Genomic DNA, 21,101 nt, shown 5'->3' with positions numbered 1-21,101 from the left:
GATGGTTAGGTCCCACAATGCTGGAGGCCACCAAGGCTATGCCAAGAGGTATTTGGGGGAAGTGAGGGTGGTGACATGTGGTGCTGGGGACTGAACTCTGGGCCTTATGCATTCCAGGCATGTGCTCTGGTACCTTGGTTCTTGCTCATCTATCACAATTTCTCTCCTTTCTTCAACCTGCTTTTTATTTTTTTGCTTTTTGGGTCACACCCGGCAATGCACAGGGGTCACTCCTGGCTCTGCACTCAGGAATTACCCCTGGCGGTGCTCAGGGGACCACATGGGATGCTGGGAATCGAACCTGGGTCAGCTGCGTGCAAGGCAAACGTCCCACCTGCTGTGCTATTACTCCAGCCCCTCAACCTGCTTTTAATCAAAGCTCCCTGTGCACCTACAAAAATTCCTCAAGATCCTCAACATCTCCTCTCTAGCTAAGTTCACAAGTTAATTCAAGCACCAGTCTATCATCTCTGTAAGCCAAGCACCTGCTGCAAGCTCTCCATTCCATTCTCTTTATCACACATACTGGGTAATTTAATGCAAATCCCACAAGCCAGACTTTAAGATCTTTCCCTACCTGAAAATATACTTATCAAAATCAAATCCCCAACTCCCACCTCACTGCACTGTCCATAACCCACCGCCAAAAATGTAGGCTACTTATGTCTAATGCTATTCAAAAGGAGTAGGAGCTAGAGCGATATAGCACAACGGGTAGGGCGTTTGCCTTGCACGCGGCCGACCCAGGTTCAGTCCCCAGCATCCCATATGGTCCCCTGAGCACCGCCAGGAGTAACTCCTGAGTGCAAAGCCAGGAGTAACCCCTGTGCATCGCCGGGTGAGACCCAAAAAGCAAAAAAAAGAGTAATTAGGAATCTAATGGAGAGACTATTTAGTAGGATGAAGAAATAAGAGAACCAATCCAGGCTTCCCAGCATAATGGTGAATATACATCCAGGAGGCCGTGTGCCAGTAAGGAATTGACTATTCTAGCTCAAAAGTCAGGGGTACCCTGAAGACAAAGGGGACAAGAGAGCCTGGTCACTGCACTTAAAAATTTTCTGAAAAGTGGTGGTGTTTAGGGATCAGTTCGTGATAATACAGAAAATAAAACAAAGCAGGGGGCAACTAATGATTCCAGAAAAGGAGTATACAGGAAGAAAAAATAGTCATGGTTTACCAAATAGTCCAGGTGTACAGAGCTTGTACAAGAACATATTCTTATCTAATGATGCCACAACTCCAAAGAAGAGGTGGGAAAGAATGTATGCGTGCATGTGTGGTGAGGGGCAGAGAGAAGAGTTCCTTCTCCACAGTTGCAAACTGTTACTGTCCCACACTCAGAAAAAATGAAATGAAAGGAAACACCAAAAATATGTTACAAAATATAAACTAGGTCTCTGGTGGGAGAGGAAGGGGGCAGGGGATTTTTATTTGCTTCTTTTTTTTTTTTTTTTTGCTTTTGGGGTCACACCCAGCAATGCACAGGGTTTACTCCTGGCTCGTGCACTCAGGAGTTACTCCTGGAGCTGCTCAAGAGATCATACGGAATGCTGGGAATTGAACCCGGGTTGGCTGCGTGCAAGGCAAACATCCCGCCTGCTATGCTATCGCTCCCGCCCCTTGTTTCTTTTTTAATAAGCCCTGTAGATTTATTTGACCATATGTATAAGTGTGGTACCTTTAATGAAAACATAAGAAAGAAAAAAGGTTCAAATAATTTGTTGAATAAATTCTTATAGCTACTTTTTGCATTAAACTGATATAATAAGGTATGCATTTTTATATTCTCAAGAGTTACAGTGAGACCTTTAAAATCTTCCAATTTATTCTGAAATTATCACACTCATAAAACTCATTAAAACAACAGTGACTTGAAAGGCATTACTATTTGGTTCAAATGAAAAATATTCCTTACTCAATGATAATTTTTAATTACATAGTGATCACTTTTAAAAGTTTCAGAAATCTGTTATTAAACATTCTTCCAAAGGAAAAAAGGCATGTTGAGAATTATAAAATTATTCCAAATAAACGGTTAGCAGAGTACAACTAAAGGAAAATTCACATCAACAAAATAATCTTTGTATTCAAGAAAAAAACCACACCAACAAAATTAATTTAAAATGTCAACAATATGTAGCATCTATTATCTCAGGATTCAACTGTAGATTAACTGATCTTATTTATAATTCATGCCTTATTTTTAATGATTGACATTTTTAATAATGTTATTAGAGAAAGAAATTTAAAGAGAAAACATTGAGTCTAAAAATAAGACCAAAGGGAAAAAATATTCTCTTTGCCTCTAGAACATCTTAGAAATACTTTAGCATGATCTTTTTTCTTCCTTTAAGATGACCATTTAAAAAATATTAGAAAGGATACAAAGTTATTAGTTGAATGTGTTAGGAGGTAGGATAAAATCTCTGTGGAGTCTAAAATTAGCAGGGCACTGCTAATTTTCTATTTCCAGGGAAGAATTTTGAGTGTGCTATGCTGGATGTCACCTTAATCCCAGAAGCCCATCCTATACTAAGATGCTGGGTCTCAGCCCAGGGCCACCTTACATGAGGAAGAAGCAGGTGGAGTCTTGGTGTTATCTGATCTATACCCCATGGAGGGTGGGGGGAGGGGGCAGTGCTTCCTCAGGGTCTTCTAAAAATGACAACTTGTGTGAACAGATGACAGAAAACAGTTACTGACTTCTCAAGGACTCGGAAGTGCAAGCAAAGAAAGCCCTAGGCTTTCTTTAAGACCCGCTCTGTAGCCAGGGTGAGAAGGTCTAGTGATACCTAAGTTAAAATATCTATATATCTCGGGGTCGTAGTCTCTACAAATTTTTATTGAGCACCTAGTCTTCACCCTGTACTGCACTGGGTGACATGAAGAGCACAGGAAAGGAAAAGTGTAAGAGACGAGCTTACAAAACTAGAGGCAGACATCAGATGAATGTGCAACTCAGAGGTCGAAGGTGCAGCAATGTTTAAAAAAGATACGGGGCGAAGACATCACCGAGACCCACCATGCTAGGCCATGCTGGGATGTCTCTTAGAGCACAGGAAGGGTGGTCTCAAGGGGACCAGCGTCACAGGAGGGGAAGCAGTCGTGGGTGTGGGGACCCTCCTCTCTGCAGGTGCAGAGTCCTCTGCCAGCACAACTCCTGCCCCATCAGTAAGTCCTGGAGTTTCAGAGAAGCGAAGCATCAGTGGGGGTGTGTCTGAGAAAGGGGCTCAGGGTCTCAGTAGGAGTCGCGTTCCCGGCCACTTGAGCCACAGGAAGGGGACCAGGCGCCGAGTGAAGGTGGTGGTGAAGGTGTAGATGAGTTCTTGTGACTCTGCGTTGGTAAAAGTCACGGTGCCCCCTTCGTAATCCAGGGCGATCCCCACTCTGCGTGGTCGCAGCGACGGGAAGAGCTCGGCCTCGGGGTACGTGTTGGCCCAGACACCCGCTGAGGAGAGGCGCAGGGCCCACACCCCATCCTCCGGCCTCAGAGAGAGGTCTCCCTTTCTCTTCACGGAGTCCCGGGCCACCCCCACCATGCAGCTTTCCTGGACTTCCTCCTCCTCGTCTACTTCCTCTTCCTCTTCTTCCTCTTCCTCCTCGGATTCCTCCTCTTCATCCGTTCCCCAGTCAACATAACCATCTGCGTAGCCAGCCTCCTCTTCCTCCTCCTCTTCTTCTTCTTCTTCTTCTCCCTCCTCCTCTTCCCCGTCCTCCTCTTCGTCCTCGGACCAGCTGTCCCTTTCCACCTCTACTTCCCAGTAGACCTTGCCCCAGGTGAAGCCCTTGCTGCCCAGCACCCCCGGCTCACAGTCAAACTGCTGAGGGTACAGGTAAGCATTCTGGTACAGGCTGCTGTACGTCACACACTTCCAGTCCTCTGACAGCTGGAGGTAGCCACTGGCTGACTTCGGGTCCAGGGTGACACTCACTGTGGGGAAAGGAGTAACTGCATTATCGGTGGGCTAGGAGGACGCCTACCGGTCTCTACAGGTATTCACAGCAGTGCCATCCGAGGACGAGCCACATTCTGATTTATGTAACTAGGAGTCAAGTACACAACTCCACCAGAGGGCCAAAAGGGAACTCAGTAGTGGGGCCTGGGGTGGGGCCTAAGGCCTTAGGATGCTGCTAGAGTCAGCTCTGATTGTGGGAGCCACTTTGACGGGCAGATGAGTAGAAACCCAGATAGACAGGAAGGACGAGTGGGAGCACAGCCAAGCCTGGGGCAGAGTAGAGTCAGAAAATAGAAGGTTGCGGGGGCTGGAGCAATAGCACAGCGGGTAGGGCGTTTGCCTTGCACGCGGCCGACCCAGATTCGATTCCCAGCATCCCATATGGTCCCCTGAGCACTGCCAGGAGTCATTCCTGAGTGTAGAGCCAGGAGTGACCCCTGTGCATTGCCAGGTGTGACCCAAAAAGAAAAAAAAAAACAGAAAAAACAAAATAGAAGGTGGGGGCTTTAGATTAGCAGAAGGAAATTCTTTGTTCACAGCCAAGGGATGTCTGGAGGCATCAGAGAACAGTCAGAACCTCTGGGGAGGACATTTTTTATATGAGGCATATCTGGGACCAACTCTTTGTATACTAACCTGTCTTATATTCCAAGTCTCTCAGCAATTTCCCTGGAGAATAAAAAAGACAACAATGACTCAATGCTAGCAATGTATGGGCCTATATTAATTTTGTAGCTGGGGCTCCATCCCTGGGATCTCAAGAAGAAAACAACCAGAAGATCTTTAGAAAAGGAAGGAGTGACCTCCATTTTCTCTCCGAGTGACCTCCAGCTCCTGACCCCCTCCAAGGCTCTCCCCATGCCTGACCTTGGAATTCTCTCAGGCCTTGCTGCAGGGACAAAATTTTTTCTGAAAGTTCTTCTGTCCTTTTTTTCACCACACGACTGATGGGTTTTCCAATCCAGAACTTCTTTCGTGGGTACCTAAAAAAATCAGGTGCAGACACACCTTGTTAATATCTTCATGGCAATTAAGAGGAAGGAAATAGATCATGTACAGTCAACAGACAGAAATAAAAGGACTCAGACAGAAGGCAAACAGCCAGGCCCATGCTGGGATTTAAAGTGGACTCAATACCCAGAGCACTTTTGTCTACTACCATTCATTCCTACCCTCACTTTTTGTCTCAGACAAATATGGTAAGCAAGAGTTTGGCATAGAGGGCTGGAGCGATAGCACAATGGATAGGGCATTTGCCTGGCACTTGGCCAACCCAGGTTTGACTCCCAGCATCCCCCAAGCTGGAATATGCTCCCCATATCCCCATATGGTTCCCCGAGCACCGCCAGGACTAATCCCTGAGTGCAGAGCCAGGAGTAAGCCCTGTGCATTGCCAGGTGTGACCCAAAAAGAAAAAAAAAAATTTTTTTAAAGTAACTGTAGTTTAGGTAAGATGGTTATAGTACTGTTAATTTTTTTTTCTTTTTGGGTCACACCCAGCTATGCACAGGGGTTACTCCTGGCTCTGCACTCAGGAATCACCCCTGGTGGTGCTCAGGGGACCATATGGGATGCTGGGAATCGAACCCAAGTCGGCCACATGCAAGGCAAACGCTCTACCCGCTGTGCTATTGCTCCAGCCCCAGTACTGTTAAATTTTATGGTATTGATGTACAGATTTATTTCACTACATCACCACCGAAGTGGCTGTGACACTCATTACTGCCCCTATTTTACCTCTAGTCTGGTCATCACTCTCCTCCTCCTCCCTCCCCTCTCCCTACTGCCTGGTTTTGGAACCCAAGGTTAAGGATTTGTCATTGTTCAATATGTCTGTTCCTGTGTGTTTTGTCTCCTTATTCAGCAGATGAGTGATATCCCATATTTGTCTTCCATCCCCTGACCTATTTCATTTAATATTATATCATCCAGCTCCATTCAAGTTACAGAAAACAGAAATCTTTCATCTTTTCTTATAGTGGCATAGCATTTCATATGTCTCTATACCACAACTTCCTTACTCCATTCATTTGTCATAGGATATCTGGGTTATCTCCATAACCCCACTATTGTACTACACTCTGCAAATGAACATAGGTGTGCACACACCGTTTTAAATTAATGTTTTCAAAAAAAAAAATTCATGTTTTCAAGTTTGGGGGTTAGATACCAAGAAGTAGAACAACTGGGATTTCTATTCTTACTTTTCTAAGAAATCTTAAGAAGTTTGTAGTTTAGAGGAAACTCATGTCTAGGTCTCCCAGGATCTGTTTGTACTTCTCAGGAGGTAAAGAGTGCAGAATTGGGGGGCGGGAGTGATAGCACAGTGGGTAAGGCGTTTGCCTTGCACGCAGCCGACACGGGTTCGATTCCCAGCATCCCATATGGTCCCCCAGCACCGCCAGGAGTAATTCCTGAGTGCAGAGCCAGGAGTAACCCCTGTGCATCGCTGGGTATGACCCAAAAAGAAAAAAAAAAAAAAGAGTGCAGAATAAACTCTGAAATGAGGCTATCTCAGGCCTCATGTCACTCTCCATCAAAGAAAAGAGGTGGGGGCTGGAGCGATAATATAGCGGGTAGGGCGTTTGCAGAACCAGGAGTAACCCCTGAGCATTGCTGTGTGTGACCCAAAAAGCAAAAGAAAAGAAAGAGGGAGGGGGGAGGCGGGAACACACAGGTATTAGGAAAGGAGTTACACTGAAGGAAAAAAGCTCTTTTACCTGTTCAAGAAGTCTCCGGTATCCTGGAAAGGAAGCACAAGCATTAGTGTGAATCAAAGATATCCTTCACAGATACCAATGTTGTATTAGAGACCAGGGAAGCATCAATACACAAACGTGGTCCCTTCCTTATGGAGCTGACATTCCATTTGCAGCACGGCAAAGAGCAAGAAAATGAAGAAAATAACCACAATGGCATAGCAAATTCTGAGGCTGGGTAGGGAGCGACAGTGCTAACTTCCCTGGGATGACAGCTGTTATGAGATTTGAGAAAGAGAAAGTGCTGGCCAGGTGAAAAACAGAGAGAATGTCAGGTGGGAAAAAATCTGACCAAGTCTAACCTTTGTTCCACACATAAAAAGTGGCTTCCTTTCTTTGTTCCATGTATCAGAAAGCCACCAAAGGGTGGTAAGGAGGGAAGTGCTGTATGTGATCTGCTTTACAAGAGTCTGAGGCTGCTAAGTCACCCTTGAAATACATTTTTCATTGTTCCTATTAATAACAGAATCCCAAATGTAATACCTGGGCAGATGACCTCACAAAAAAAAAGACCAAAATCCCCAAATTCTCATTTTTTTTTTTCTTTTTGGGTCACACCCAGCGATGCACAGGGGTTACTCCTGGCTCTGCACTCAGGAATTACTCCTGGCAGTGCTTGGGGGACCATATGGGATGCCGGGGATCGAACCCGGGTCTGCCGCGTGCAAGGCAAACGCTCTACCCGCTGTGCTATCACTCCGGCCCCCAAATTCTCTTATTATTGAAGCAGATCTGGTCATGTGACTAAGCTCCAGGCAATGATATAAAAGAAAAAAATAACTAATATTCAGGTTAAGTCCTAAAAAATAGGGGCTGGAGCAATAGCACAGCAGGTAGGGCATTTGCCTTGCACGTGGCCAACCCGGGTTCGATTCCCAACATCCCATATGGTGACCCGAGCACTGCCAGGAGTAATTCCTGAGTGCAGAGCCAGGAGTAACCCCTGTGCATCACCAGGTGTGACCCAAAAAGAAAGAAAAAAAAAAAGGGCCTAAAAATAAAAAGAAACTGATTTCACACTAAATAATAAAAAGAAAGTGATTTCCTCTTTTCTCTGGCTGAATTTCCGGTTCAGAGGTAGAAGGCCATCTTTCGCCACACGGTTGATGACATATCCATTCCATGAAGTTAGTGAAACCACCAGATGGGTGTAACCAGGCTCAAGGACACCGCCCTGGCAGCTCTTCGCCCCTTATCTCCACACAAGTACTGAGAAGTTTCAGGTTCACTTGAATCACTGTATCTGAACTTGACATAGCACACAGCTGTCATGTAGCAGGGGTTGTGGACAGCAAAGAGGACACAGAGGTCCAGTCTGGGAGCTGTTTCTGTGGACCAGCTTGAGAGATAAAGAAGCATGAACAAGGGCCATGGGGGCAGAGCCAGAAGCAGCGCCTCCAGGGGTGTATGAGACAAACTAGCCAGGGCAGACTGGGGAAGCACAGACAAGGACTGAACAGGAGAGAGGATGGTGTTGCCACCTGCATGATGGGATGCAGTGGGATGGAAGGGGGTTCTGTGAGATGCTGGTCATTGCCTTTTTGTAAGCAGTTTCTATGATCACTAAATCAGTTTCCGCCTTCCTCTCACTTACTCTGCAATATGAAAGTGCCTCCCGAGCCAGAAGTCTACGATAAAGCAGTGAGAAAATAATAAAAGAAGGCAGATCCCTACCCTTATCAGGGCTGAACTCCTAGCAAGGGAAACAGAAAGCAAGGGATCAGCACCACAAACAGATGTAACTCTCAGGTGTTTGGGGGGAAAAGAAAGAGAAGAACGAGACAGGATCTGGCGGGGTGGCGGGCTCACTGCTCTCCTGAGAGGGCAGTTTGGAAAACAAATGCGATTGTTTGGGGGGTAATGCTGCTTGAGAAAGTCTCAGGAAGAAAACTGGGCCCTGCTCCAAGGGGGACCGTACACCGGGTGGAGCACGGACTATGGACTACGGAGCCTCTCCCTGGAGCAACAGCCTGAAGACTGGTTCTGTTTCTGATAAATTCTCATCTGTTCCTCAAAATAAGTGAGTCCAAGCCAGCTTCAGAAAACCCGGTGTCAAACTTGACTGTGTGTGCCACTAAGTCAGCTGAGACATGGTTTAAAAGAACAAATAAATGAGCTAAGGGGGCTGGAGCGATAGCACATTGGGTACGGCCTTTGCCTTGCACGTGGCCAACCGGGGTTCGATTTCCAGCATCCCATGTGGTCCCCCCGAGCACTGCCATGAGTAATCCCTGAGTGCATGAATAATTGCTGTGCATTGCCGGTGTGACCCAAAAAAGCAAAACAGAAAAAGAAAAATGAGATAAGATTGGAGTGGGTTAGAGTGCCAAGAAGACACATTCTATGTCATGGGAGCTATTGAGTCATCGGGAGGGACAAAATGAGAACTGTTTAAGGATTAATCCCACCCAGCGATGCACAGGGGTTACTCCTGGCTCTGCACTCAGGAATTACTCCTGGTGGTGCTCAAGGGACTATATAGGGTGCTGGGAATTGAACCCGGGTCAGCCGCGTGCAAGGCAAACGCCCTACCCGCTGTGCTATCGCTCCAGCCCCCCTGTTTAAGGATTAAAGACTGAACAGCTTGGAGGCTGGAGCGATAGCACAGCGGGTAGGGCGTTTGCCTTGCACACGGTCGACCCGGGTTCAATTCCCAGCATCCCATATGGTCCCCTGAGCACTGCCAGTAGTAATTCCTGAGTGCATGAGCCAGGAGTAACCCCTGAGTATTGCCGGGTGAGACCCAAAAAGCAAAAAAAAAAGAAAAAAGAAAAGACTGAACAGCTTGGGAAGCAAGGAAATCATCCCAAGAGAAGCTGCTCCAGGGGGCAGCAGCCAGTCCATGGCTTCTGGAGTACCTGCATCTCTGCCACTGTGGGGGCAATGGGAACCCAGCACAGCCTCTCCAGCATGGGCCATACTAGATCTCAACAAAGTATGCATGAGGACAGCCGCCCGTGGGGGGAGAGACTTGCAAGGCCTGTCCTGGGTGGCACTGGGCAGGACTTAGGTGTCTCTCGACCTTCCCCTAGCCCCTGTCTCCCGTAACTTCATCCTGAATTCCCTGTCAAGGGATCTTTTCTTTCCTATCACTGTTTGTCAAAGGCTTTAGTCTTGCTTCTTCTCCCATTTACCGGTATTTCTCTCCCTTTTTTACTTTATTTAAATACCATGGTTTAAAAAGTTGTTCCTAATATGGTGGTTACAGCATTCAATGTTCTGACACGAATTCTACCATCAATGTGACCTTCCTTCCACCACTGTCCCCATCTTCCCAACCAACCCCCAACCCTGCCCCATTTAGCAGGCACAAAATAATTTCTTTTGTATTATTTGTTACAACTAAGTGGTTAATAGAATTATCAAAGAATACTTCAGTAAAATAAAAATTGTGCAAATCTCACCATGGGGTCATTTAAATCATTGTCTAGGGGTTTACAAAGCTGTTCACTGTTAGCTGGGTCTTCTGTATTATTGTTTTTGTTTACTGAGCTTAGTTGACTTCGATATTACTTTCCCATCTAATGTGCTCCTACTGGGCTGTCAGTATTGTGGAGTTTGGAATTTGGCCATGCATATGTGGTCACATGCTCTAGAAACTCCAGAACCTGTAGAACTGGGCCAACGGATGAGTTGCATGGGATGAGTTGCATGGATGAGTTGCATGGAGACCATGGGATATGACTGTAGCTTCTGGGGCTCCTGGAAATACAGGGATTGGGGGAATGGAGGGGGGGTTTGAAAAGACCCTAAAATTTTCAGTCTGAAAATCAGAGTACCTGGACTTTTTGTCAGTTTGGTGTCTCTAAAGAAATTAGTTGTAAAACAGTGAAGTTAGACTCTGGCATGGCAGAGTATGGGGTGTGGGTGGGGCTGCAGGGGTTTCGGTATGGCAGGAACTAACTTGGCCCACCCCCATCCTGAGAGCACCCCAGAGTTTTCAGCTTGGAGACCAGTGTACTTGTTAATTTTAACTGCTTAGTTTACACCTCCTTTTTATTTAAAAAAAAAAATTATTTTAAAGTCTTTGGCTTTTGTTAGGGAACCACACCCTGCAGTATTCCTGGCTCTGATGTCAAGGATCACTCCTGGTGGGGCTTAGGGAACCCTATGGAGTGCTGTGATCAAACCCAGGTCAGCCATGCGCAAAGCAAACAGCCTGACCTCTACTATCTTTTTGGCCCCGAAAGAGGCTTTTCTTCTTCTTTATGGTTTTTAGGCCACACCCAGCTGTTTGTATAACTTAATTCCTGGCTCCGCACTTAGAGATCACTCCTGGTGGGCTCAGGTACCAGGTAGAGTGCAAGGGATCAAACCTAGCTGGATAAGAACAAGGCAAGTGCCTTATCTGCTGTACTCTCTCTCCAGCCCCTTCACCTGCATTTCTCTTCAGGTATCACTCTTATAGTCAAGTAATCTCTGAAGAAATACTAATGACAAAAAAAAAAAGAAAGAAATACTAACGACAATGATCAAGTTAGCTGTCCTTGCAGCAAGTCAGACAAATCCATACAAACACAAACAAAATCCAGCAGTACCCACACCTCAGGTACTGGCGCTTCCTCAACTCTCCTCACCACCTACAAGTCTGAGGTCCAGGAGTCACTGAAGGCCAGGTCTCCGTTGGCCTTTTGTGAGTAAATTGAATTAAAGCTATATGCTGGCATACCAACTGGGTGGGAATTTCAGTTTCTGTACACACACACACTCACACACCCTTCCCACCTCTCAGTTCTCTCCCTCTCCGTTCCAGGAAAATGTGCACATTCGCATACAGGAATCCCTGAGGGGGAAGGAGGAATGCAGGCAGCAAGTGATCTAGTTGGAGTCTGAGGCAGAAATGGGAGGGAACAGAATGTCACTCAGTGGCAAGCAGGGAATCAAATTATTTGTTGTTGTTGTTGTTTTCTTGGTTTTTTTTTTTTTTTTTTTTTTTTTTTTGCTCTTTAGGTCACACCCGGCAATGCACAGGGGACACTCCTGGCTCTGCACTCAGGAATTATCCCTGGCGGTGCTCAGGGGACCATGTGGGATGCTGGGAATTGAACCCGGGTTGACTGCGTGCAAGGCAAACACCCTACCCGCTGTGCTATCGCTCCAGCCCCGGGAATCAGATTTTTAGAGCAAGAGCAACGAGATCTGGGAGACAGACACTTGGTTAGTGATCTACTCCCCGGCCCTGACAGACCCCCTCTGCTCTCTGGCCTCACTGATCTCCTCAGTGGGAGCTGCACTGGAAGTTCTGTCCCTGCCAGACCTGGCTGGTGAGTCTCAACCCAAAATGTCTAAGAGTGAAGCCATCTCTTCACAGGATCCATGTTGGCACTCACACTTGGAGAGCCTGTCTTGTCACCTCTCTATGAGCCCTGCCCTTGCGTGTTCCCGGAGGACAGACAGGCCTAACCACCCCACGTCAGCAGGGGAGGAGAGCACACAAGTCATCTCTTGACCAGGGAGGGTAGAAAGATTGAGCAGGGGAAATCCCAATGCTCTATCCCAAAGCAGGGTGAGTCTTCTAGAAAGCCCCAGGAGGAATGACCTTCCAAGTGGAAGGGTCTGTGGTGCACTAAAGTTTGGAACCCTGCCTACCAGGCAAGAGTCTCTCTCTCATCTCCAATGCTGTCTCCTCCAGGAAGTATTCCAGAATCACCTGCTTGCTCTCCTCCTTTCTTTTAGTATTTTTTTTCTTTCTGGGTCATACCCAGCAATGCACAGGGGTTACTCCTGGCTCATGCACTCAGGAATCACTCCTGGCAATGCTCAGGGGACCATATGGGAGGCTGGGAATCAAACCCGGGTTGGCCGTATGCAAGGCAAACACCCTACCCGCTGTGCTATTGCTCCAGCCCTATCTTTTAGGATAATTGTAGAGTTTAGGGAAAACCTCATCCATCTCCCTTCCTCAGATTCTTATCTCTTCCAGACACTCCACACGGCTGAGAGGGACCACTGTTTAGCATTCCTCAGCCACTCCAACAGTCTTCTTTATCTCCAGAACCATATCAAGCTTCCCCTAGAAAAGCATCTAACAGTAACCTGTTCTGACAGGCCTCTGATAGCGATGAGGATGGAGATGAAAAACAAGAATTAAAATGTTAAGAAGTGGGGCTGGAGGGATAGCACAGCAGGTAGGGTCTTTGCCTGGCATGCGGCCAACCCGGGTTCGATTCCCAGCATCCCAGATGATCCCCTGAGCACTGCCAGGAGTTAATTCCTGAGTGCATGAGCCAGGAGTAACCCCTGTGCATCGCCGGGTGTGACCCAAAAGCCAAAAAAAAAAAAGTTAAGAAGTTCCCATTTCAGGGCTGGAGCGATAGCACAGCGGGTAGGGCATTTGCCTTGCACTCAGCCGACCCGGGTTCGAATCCCAGCATCCCATAGGGTCCCGTGAGCACTGCCAGGAGTAATTCTTGAGTGTATGAGCCAGGAGTAACCCCTGTGCATCGCCGGGTGTGACCCAAAAAAAAAAAAAAAGTTCCCATTTCTATAGTACTTTTAATTCTTTAAATCTTTTTAGGTAGAAAATTTTCTTTTTCATATTACACCATTCTAGTTGTTGCATTTTATACTCACGTGATGGTTGGAATAAGTGAGGCTGGTAGGAAATGAGAAAATGAAGACCCCAGCAGAAAGTTACTTTCCAAGGGCCTGTGAACAGCGCGGCTGGCACCTGCAGCAAGGAATCGCCCAGGGAGCGCCACTCACCTGCATGAACTCTGCAGCGGGCTGCTGTGCCCGGCTCTCCAGCTCAGAGATAACCAGGGCCAGCCGGGAGAGCTCCACACTGCTCCTGTCCTTGCACTTCTCCCTGCCCTCGGTGACCTCCTGCTCCAGGGTTTCCAGCTGGTCCAGCAGGTGTCGCTCTCGTTCCCTCAGGAACTGGTGGACCTCTTCAAACCCAGCTTCGATGCACTGTCTCTGGCTCTGCAGCTGCTTCTGCAAGGGGGGGCAAGAGGAGAAAGGGGTCGACCCCTGGGCCATGGCTCTGGATCTGGTGCCATGACTCCAAGAAGACCAGTGAAGGGTCTCCGTTCAGTTCCCTCGGTCAGCTCAGAATTAGAAGCCTGACTGCAAGGCTGGAGTGTCCGTTCTGGGTCAGGTAAACCAGACTGTTCCAAGCTCCTCTGAGGAACCATGTAAACTCCCACGCTTTTCTGTCTTTGACACCAATCTATCTGGATTTTCCCAGGGATTAATCACTTAAATCCTTGACTGATTTCATCCGCGCCTGATTAACCCTTTCCTCTGCACCCGCCAAAGATGTGTATCTGTGTGTGCTGTGTCTTTGTCATGGAAACATGACCAAAGCTACGTAGTTCAGACAGTCCCAGAACACACTCTAGTGAGCTGAGCTGCCTCCGAGCTGCATCTCTAAGGCGCAGGCCACCTTCCTGCTCCCCGGGGTCATGGCCTCCAGAATTTCTCCGAACAGCTTCACTTACCAGCATAGCCATGATATCAGTTTCTGCCTTCGTCTGAAATCCCTGAATTTTGTCTCTGTCTCTCCTTAGGGTACTCAAGTGGCTCAGGATTTTCTCCTGTGAAAAAGACAAGCCATGGGGCTGGAGCGATAGCACAGCGAGTAGGGCATTTGCCTTGCACGCGGCCGATCCAGGTTCGATTCCCAGCAACCCAGATGGTCCCCCGAGCACCGCCAGGAGTTAATTCCTGAGTGCATGAGCCAGGAGTAACCTCTGTGCATTGCCAGATGTGACCCAAAGAGCCAAAAAAAAAAAAAAAAGACAAGCCATGGGACACATGGATGACCTGGACTGGGGGAGCAAGGTGGCCCTGGGCTGCGTGGAATGCCAGGGAGGAGGGTTCAGAGGACTGGTGGTCTGATGGGTGCCGAAAAGAGCATCCTGATGAGGGGACAGAGCCCCTGGTGTGGGGACAGCTTACCCGGTGGGGCTGGGCAGCCTTCTCCAGCAGGACGGCCGTGTGGGACCGGTGCTCCCGGGACTCCCTGCACAGCACACACAGCAGCTTCCCGTCGTCCTCACAGTAGTAGTGCAACTTCTCCTCGTGCCGCTCACACAACTTGGTGTTGTGCTGCTGCGGCGCCACTGTGCCCTGCTGCCTGCCCCTGTCCACCTTCAGCCGCTCAATGCTCTCCACCAGGCTGGCCAGCTGCCACACGGGCCTGATGTTCTCCTTCTTGAATGGCTTCTTGCAGAGGGGACACACAGGGCGGCCCGAGACGGGGCGAACATCAGTGGTGCAGTTCCGACAGAAGACATGGCCGCAGTCAATGGTCACAGGGTCCCGCAGGTAATCGAGGCAGATAGAACAGGTCACCTCCTCTTCCAAGCTCCGGAGTGGGGCTGACATGGCCATCCTGTCCTCAGTCAGAAGTGTCTCTCTCCCGGGTGGGCGTTCCTCCTCCTTAGATACCAGACAGAGGTTACAAGCTGACAGAGCAGGGGCAGAGGTGGCATACTGGCATGATCTGCCAGCTCCAACCACTTATCAGTTCCGTAACTCAATCAGTTATCAGATATTGTTATTATTAATTATTAACACCAATAAGATACACGCAATATCACAGCAAAGGACCTTACTAAGTATCTACTGTCCGAGCTCTGCATTTTACACATGGGGACACTGAAAATTGAGGCTCAGAGAGAGTCACTACACAGAGTGGGCACCAGAGCGTGGGGGTCAGCTCATGCTATGTGTTGAGAAATCTTTTCTTTTTCCCTTTTTAATTGAATCACAGTGAAATACACAGTTACAAAGTTGTTCATGATTGGGTTTCAGTCATGTAATATTCCAAAACTTGTCCCGTCACCAGTGTACATTACAGATAGTAATGTCCTCACCAAATGTACCCACTTTTCCTCTTACACCCCCCCATTGCAGGCCCTATCTTCTCTCTCTCTCTCTCTCTCTCTCTCTCTCTCTCTCTCTCTCTCTCTCTCTCTCTCTCTCTCTCTCTCTCTCTCTCTCTCTCTCTCTCTCTCTCTCTCTCTCTCCTCTCTCTCTCTCTCACCCAACCTTTTCCTGATCATAGTCCAGGGTCATGAACTCCCATCCTCCCATCCTACCACTTGGTCCCTTACACTCATGCTACGGTCCCAACTTACAAGATTTTCTCCTGTGACCCCCATGGAATATCCTGGGAGACCCAGCTGAGAAATGCTTCTCAAATGTATCAATCATGACAGCTATAACCATTCATAAAAAAAATCACAATAAATAAACAAAAATCTACAATGTTTACTATACAGTCAGTGGCCTTTGAGATCTTTCACTGAGCTGACCTGAATGAGGTAGAAGGAAATGTCCAGGTTCTAAGACCCAGAGGAAAAATAAAACAGGGATATAAAGTTCTCGTTTCAGCAGCACATAAACTAGAACAGGGATATAAGGCCTGTTTGGTGAGAATCTCAGCAATACGATGTTTGAAAATGCTTTATAGGGCTGGGGCAAAAGCACAGAGGGTAGGGCGTTTGCCTTGCACTCGGCCAACCAGGGTTCGATTCCCAGCATCCCATATGGCCCCCTGAGCACTGCCAGGAGTAATTCCTGAGCGCAGAGCCAGGAGTAACCCCTGTGCATCGCCAAAAAGCAATATATATATATATATATATATATATATATATATATACACACACACACATATATGTATATAAATACTCAGGAAACAACATATATATATGTGTGTATACATATATATATGCTTTATAAAGTAAAAATATAAAAATATGATTCAAATGTATACTGCTGATAAATTCCAATTGGAAGCTTCACAAATTTAGAGATGCATGTCTTTAGGAGATATAATGAATGTGAAAAAACATGCACATCAAAGCTCAAATAAGGATCAAAAAATTCAACTGACCAATGAAGGCAGTAGGTTGTTTTGCTTCGCTTTTTTCACTTATATTTTTGTCATACCCAGCAGCTGCATGCAAAGAGTCTTACTCTTGTGCTCTTCATCACCCTTCACCCTGCAGCAAGGTAGTAAGTTTTTCAAATGGTCCTTAGGCCAGTAAAGGCCCTAAGAATTGCCTGTCTGGTCCAACCACTTGGTTTGCTCAGGAAAATAAGGTTTACCCAGCATTACAGTTTTAACGAGAAGCAAGAAGTTTGAAATTTTCAATTAAAAAATTTTTTTAGAAAAGAGGTGGGAGCAGTGGTGTTGGGGACCCCTGGGACTTTGGAGTCCTTTTCCACGGCACTTTGTTGAGCAGCCAGGAAGTTTAAACACTCAGGGAACAACCAAATGCAAAGTCCCTGACTGGATCCTAGCTGTTGTTGTTGCTATTTTACAAGTTGTAGAGCCAAAAAGATACAGTGGGACGCGCACTTGCCTTGCATGTAGCCAATGTGGGTTCACTCCCTAAATCCTACAAAGAATGATACCTGAGTGAGTCAGGAACAAGGCCTCGGCATTGCCAGACATGCTAAAACCAAAGTCATCATCATCATCATCATCATCATCATCATCATCATCATCATCATCTCATCACTGTATCACTGTCATCCCGTTGCTCATGGATCTGCTCGAGCCAGCACCAGTAACATCTCCATTGTGAGACTTGCTGTTACTGTTTTTGTCATATCGAATACGCCACGGGTAGCTTGCCAGGCTCTGCCGTGCGGGCGGGGATACTCTTCAGTAGCTTGCCGGGCTCTCCGAGAGAGGCAGAGGAACGGAACCTGGGTCGGCTGCATACAAGGCAAATGCCCGCCCTACCGCTGTGCTATCGCTCCAGCCCATCATCATCATCATCATCATCATCATCATCATCATCATCATAAAAGAGAAAGGAAAAAAGTCAGTTTACACAAGAAGTTGTAAACTGACAATGGAATAACATTCGGCCATAAGGAAATATACAGTCATGCAATTTGCTGCACCAAGGATGGATCTGGAGAGCATCATGTTAAGTGAAATTAATCAGAGGGAGAACCGATTTAGAATGACCTAGTTCGGATGTGGGTTATAAAGAAACTTCAAGGGCTGGAGCGATAGCACAGCGGGTAGGCTGTTCACCTTGCACGCGGCTGACCAGGGTTCAATTCTCAGCATCCCATATGGTCCCTTGAGCACCGCCAGGAGTAACTCCTGAGTGCAAAGCCAGGAGTAACCACTGAACATCGTGGGGTGTGACCCAAAAAGCAAAAAAAAAAAAAAAAAAAGAAACTTCATAGGAGGAGAGCAAATGTTCAGTGGCAATAGAAACAATGAGCAGGAGACTGTTCCTCAGTAGGAAGCCTGCCACTGGGGCAGGGGTGCGGGGGACAAGTTAGGAAGGGAACATGACTGGGACGATGGGGGAGGGGAAAGTGCCTGCCACAGAGGTAGGCTGGGAGACAGGAGGGAAATTGGACAGGGTAGCAGGCACTGAAGAATTGGTGTTGGAACAATGTACACCTGAAACTCAATCACAAAAATCTTTGTAACTTTTTAATTCATGGTGATTCAATTTAAAAAAAAAAGTTACAAAACCCGTTTTGGACAATTAGAGAAAATATGACAAAAGACTCTTTTCAATGACAACAGGATAAACTGAAATAAAAGTTTGGCTAGTACACTAGTATTTTTTTTTCTTTTTTTGCTTTTTGGGTCACACTTGGTGATGCACAGGGGTTACTCCTGGCTCTGCACTCAGGAATTACCCCTGGCGATACTCGGGGGACCATATGGGATGCTGGGAATCAAACCCGGGTTGGCCACGTGCAAGGCAAACGCCCTACCCGCTGTTCTATGGCTCCAGCCCTCAGTTCACTAGTATTTTTTTAATGTGCAACAGACAATTTTAAAAAAAAAAAGTGCAATAGGAAATAGAAATTTTCTATGATTGAGAACCATCAAATAATAATAAACATAGCTGAAATATTTGGTTCAGGAATGCTAGTTTTATTGTGGTGATTTGGGGCATATATCTGTTAGGCAGGAATAAGTATATCAAATTCAATTTTTCAAAATCACAAATGGAGTCAGTACATTCTATCTCTGTGTTAGGGAGGTAGAGACAGTTAATTTAATTGGTGTGGGGGCAGGGTTGGACCACACCCTTCTGTTTTCAGGGCTTGCTACTGGATCTGTGCTCACTCTTCACAGTGCTCCAGAGTCCATATGGCATACCAAGAGATAGAACCTGGATTGGTCACAAGCAAGGCAAGCAACATCTGTAAAACTTGTATCTCTCCAGCTAAATTTCCTTTTACTATTATTATTTTGATGTTTTGTTTTTTTTTAATGGGGGCACACCCAGCAGAGCTCAAAGGCTTCCTCTTTGCAGTGCTCAGGAAACACATGTGGTGCAGTGCTGGAGATAACCAGGTTTAGTCAAGTGTACAGCAAGCACGTGAGTCCCTGTACTATCTCTAACCCCCTTTTTGGGGGTTGGGGGGACATAGTTTAAATAGTCATTCTCAGAGGAAGGAGGGATCAAAACCACCACCCTGGAAATTAACATTTTTCATCAATTTTCAGACACTCGTGTCATGACATTTCACCATCTCTGAAATGGGATTAATGGCAGGTAATATTTAACAAGCTAAGTATTGTTTTCTAAGTAGAATGTAAAATTATATGTTGAACCTCAAATGACATGTAAAACAAAATAATTAATGAATAATTAGTTGAAATATGGCCTATTTCCTAACAAGTATGGCCAGGGTCATCTTTCTAAAATATTGTCATCCACCTGTTTTAAAAGTTTTAGCGGGGCTGGAGCAATAGCACAGCGGGAAGGGTGTTTGCCTTGCACACGGCCGACCCGGGTTGGATTCCCAGCATCCCATATGGTCCCCCGAGCACTGCCAGGAGTAATTCATGAGTGCAGAGCCAGGAGTAACCCCTGAGCATCGCCTGGTGTGACCCCCCGAGAACTACCAGAAATAATTCCTAAGTGCATGAGCCAGGAGTCACCCCTGTGCACTGTTGGGTGTGACCCCCAAAAAAAAAGTTCATGTGTACTGATTTGGAGGCCCTTCCTGTGCCCATGTCACCTTCAATGTAAATGAAATGTCTCCTTTGGAGCACCGGCAGCACTGTAGCACTGTCCCGTCCCGTTGTTCATCAATTTGCTCATGCGGGCACCAGTAACGTCTCCATTGTGAGACTTGTTACTATTTTTGGCATATCGAATACGCCACGGGTAGCTTGCCAGGCTCTACATGCGGGTGGAATACTCTCAGTAGCTTGCCGGGCTCTCAGAGAGGAACGGAGGAATCGAACCCGGGTCAGCCACGTGCAAGGCAAACGCCCTTTCCACTATCACTATCGCTCAGCCCAATCCAGCAGCTCTGTAAACACTATATTTGTAGCACAGCACTATCATACTGTTTAATTATTGATATTTTTACCAATCTTTCTCTTGATCATTATATCCTCATTGAATTTTTTTGTTACAGCTGTTTTAGTTTGGGGGCCACACATGGCGATGCTCAGGGCTTATTCTAGCTCTGTGCTCAGGGATCAGTCCTGGAGGGCTTGGAGAGGAACACATGGGGTGTCAGGATTGAGCCCCCAGTGGCTGCATGCAAGGCAAGCACCTCACCCACTGTACTCTCAGGCTCCCTTCACTGATGTTTTTATCTCTAATGCCCAGCACAGTGTACATGGTCTATGGTCTGTGAGATCAAATGTTATCTAATGATTCCAAAGCTCCATTACCTCCATTTTTCCCTTTCACCCAACTCCCCTTTCCTTCTTTTTTTTTGGCTTTTTTGGGTCACACCTGGCGATGCACAGGGGCCACTCCTGGCTCTGCACTCAGGAATTACCCCTGGCGGTGCTCAGGAGACCATATGGGATGCTGGGAATCAAACCCGGGTCGGCCGCGTGCAAGACAAATGCCCTACCCGCTGTGCTATCTCTCCAGCCCCCCCTTTCCTTCATGAAAGACCCAGCAGCATCACATCTAAAAATATTTCCCGAAAGTTGCAAAAAAAAAAGCACAGTAGAAATGACCTCTGCACCTATATATTCATTGCAGCACTGTTCACAATAGCCAGAATCTGGAAACAACTCCAGTCCCCAAGAACAGATGACTGGTTAAACAAGAAACTTTGAAACATCTACACAATGGAATACTATGCAGCTGTTAGGAGAGATGAAGTCATGAAATTTGCTTATAAATGGATAGATATGGGGGCTGGAGAGATAGCACAGCAGGTAGGGCGTTTGCCTTGCACGTGGCCGACCCGGGTTCAATTCCCAGCATCCCATATGGTCCCCTGAGCACCACCAGGGGTAATTCCTGAGTGCAGAGCCAGGAATAACCCCTGTGCATTGCCGGGTATGACCCAAAAAAGCAAAAAAAAAAAAAAAAAAAAAATTAATTAATTAATTTTAAAAAATAGATAAATAAATGGATAGACATAAAGAGTATCATGCTAAGTGAAGTGAGTCAGAAAGATAACG

The 21,101-nt window shown here is 46.7% G+C and overlaps 1 protein-coding gene across 5 annotated transcripts in view; it reads right to left on the bottom strand.

Moving 5' to 3' along the window:
* Positions 1 to 1,806: 1,806 nt before the first annotated feature.
* The window catches only part of TRIM26 (tripartite motif containing 26), a 62,519-nt gene continuing 43,224 nt past the window's right edge, over positions 1,807 to 21,101 (bottom strand). For all 5 annotated transcript variants that reach the window (XM_055129252.1, XM_055129253.1, XM_055129256.1 and 2 more), the window contains 7 exons: positions 14,621 to 15,103; positions 14,161 to 14,256; positions 13,424 to 13,654; positions 6,680 to 6,702; positions 4,827 to 4,942; positions 4,596 to 4,628; positions 1,807 to 3,934 (listed from right to left, as the gene is read on the bottom strand). In XM_055129252.1, coding sequence (XP_054985227.1) covers positions 3,234 to 3,934; positions 4,596 to 4,628; positions 4,827 to 4,942; positions 6,680 to 6,702; positions 13,424 to 13,654; positions 14,161 to 14,256; positions 14,621 to 15,055 — 1,635 coding nt within the window. In that variant the 5' untranslated portion in view covers positions 15,056 to 15,103 and the 3' untranslated portion in view covers positions 1,807 to 3,233. The remainder of the gene's footprint in view (positions 3,935 to 4,595; positions 4,629 to 4,826; positions 4,943 to 6,679; positions 6,703 to 13,423; positions 13,655 to 14,160; positions 14,257 to 14,620; positions 15,104 to 21,101) is intronic.

This window comes from Sorex araneus, chromosome 2, assembly GCF_027595985.1.
Source record: "Sorex araneus isolate mSorAra2 chromosome 2, mSorAra2.pri, whole genome shotgun sequence".
NCBI lineage: Eukaryota > Metazoa > Chordata > Mammalia > Eulipotyphla > Soricidae > Sorex > Sorex araneus.
This window is presented reverse-complemented; position numbering and strand designations above follow the sequence as displayed.